Here is a 2,137-nt window from a genome sequence, read left to right as displayed (position 1 = left end):
AAAACAATTGCAGTCACCATCTTGGGTCGTCAAATACTTTCAGTTTCACTTAACGCTTATTTCACTTAACGCTCAGTTTTTCAGGAACCAAATAAGAGCATTAAGCGGGGGTTGCCTGTAATGTAATATTACCATCTAAAAAAGGTGATAACTCATTACTAGTCATTTTAACTTCAGTACTTGGAAGATGGTCACTTTCATAAACCACAACCTAATTTAGGATTAATATTTTAACTTACAAAATATTTCTAACTTGCAATAAAAGGTTAGCATGAAATATGACAATTCTGAAATCCTTAAGATTAATTGTGACATTCAGAACATTCATCAATATAAGAATACTTACCATAGCCTGCAAATCCATTGGCAATATGAAAGAAATTATAAAGCGGATTAATAATTAGGCAGATTTACTATATAGAATATGTAAAATGATATGTACATTGATCACTTTCAAAGCAGCTACACAGTGAGCATTTCTAACAGTATTTATTTCCACATTTCTGAAGCAGTTACAGAGATAAACATATTGACACACATAAAACTGTTTTTTGGACTTCTTTCCTTCCTCATCTGATATTTCATCACTCATTTTTTTCCTACTTGTGGGAAAATGAGTGACACTTATGTATAGTTATTCACAGTAGTATGAAAAAGGCTGATATCAATATAACCACTACATTGTTAGGAAATAAAGGGATAATATTATTTGTGCTGGCAGTTATAGTTTTCAATTATGTAATGTTTAAAGGGTCTGTCAGTTACATCGTCATGTTCATTATGGGAAGAAAAGATCAATCAAGTTGTTTTTTGACAATAAACTAGAAATAAGTTTTTATTCAGCTTAGTTATCTTCACAGATCTGTTAATTTTTTGAATAGCACACTTACTTTGGGCTTGATCCAAGGCATGAGGTCTCTTTTGCAATGTACTAAGCACCCTTCATTTCCTACAGTTTTCCTAAAGTTTTTAGTAGGTTTTGTGTGCTCAGAATCCTGCAGACTGCTCTCTCTACCTTATATTTGTTCCTTGCACTTCCCTATGTGTCCCCTGCATGGTCATGCATCAACCTAGATCTTCTATCCTATAAAAAGGTTTGCTACTCATTTATGCTTTAGGCCTATAATTGCATACCTGACTATTTAAAACAGTGGTTTTCAACCTTTTTTAGACTCAACTTATTTCCCCACTTACGACACACCTGGATTTTGGAAGGCTGAATTTTGGGGGATGTGCATGTGGTATGTAAGTAACTATGGTATTCAATAAATCACAAAGAAATGTATGAATTATGTTTGACAGAGATGGGAAAAAGATTAGCCCCAGATAATTTGACTTTTTCCCTGTTAATTTCAACACATTTTTTATTTTAAAGTATTTACAAAGTCTACAAGTAAATCATTCTTGATGTGTATATTAAAAACATGTCCAAGTTGGTTAGTTACATAAGTTAGATGCAACTGTTTCTGTCCCTTGATAGGATATATAACTAAGCACCCAATGTAAAATGTGAATTTTATACTTGCATATGCAATTTGGGTCTCCAATATAAATCAAAATGAAAAGCTGTAAGTTTAGACAAGTACTTGGAGTATTTGCATTTTATTTATCTGCTAAAAGACTGAAAAAATATTCATTGATACATTAACAATGTATCAGATTTTACAAGTTCTTCAGAAGTACAACTATGACTGGCATAAGTCAGGTTGGGGGAGGGGAGAAATGTAATCAATAGTAATTGAACTCCAGATCCACATTTCAGGTTTCAAAACTCTATAATGGATCTACCTCATTTTCCAGATTCAGGGACAGATCCTCATGGAGATCAATGTAACTCTACTACACTTAATGGAAATAAACTAATTTACACCCATTAGGATCTGACTCTCAATCCCGTAAACATTATTTTATGAAAACTCCTTATGGTCTTCAGGGGGAGTTTTCTAAGTAAGAACTGAACCCCAAAATGGTCATTGTTGATTATAGTATTAGAGCTGTTTATGAAGACACATAAATATTAAGGGAGTGCAATGCAGGCCCTATTCGATTCGGATTTGGCCCAAATCAGGGAAAGTGATTCGATTTGTTGATTCGGATAACTGTCCCTGATTTGATTCAGCCAAATCTGAATCTGAAG

The 2,137-nt window shown here is 33.4% G+C and overlaps 1 protein-coding gene across 1 annotated transcript in view; it reads right to left on the bottom strand.

Moving 5' to 3' along the window:
* The window catches only part of UNC13C (unc-13 homolog C), a 692,691-nt gene that overhangs the window by 527,941 nt on the left and 162,613 nt on the right, over positions 1-2,137 (bottom strand). The window contains exon 6 of the mRNA XM_019504241.1: positions 347-352. Within this exon, the coding sequence (XP_019359786.1) occupies positions 347-352 (6 nt within the window). The remainder of the gene's footprint in view (positions 1-346; positions 353-2,137) is intronic.

The sequence above is a fragment of the Gavialis gangeticus genome, unplaced genomic scaffold, assembly GCF_001723915.1.
Source record: "Gavialis gangeticus isolate Ggan-Ray unplaced genomic scaffold, GavGan_comp1, whole genome shotgun sequence".
Taxonomy (NCBI): domain Eukaryota; kingdom Metazoa; phylum Chordata; order Crocodylia; family Gavialidae; genus Gavialis; species Gavialis gangeticus.
This window is presented reverse-complemented; position numbering and strand designations above follow the sequence as displayed.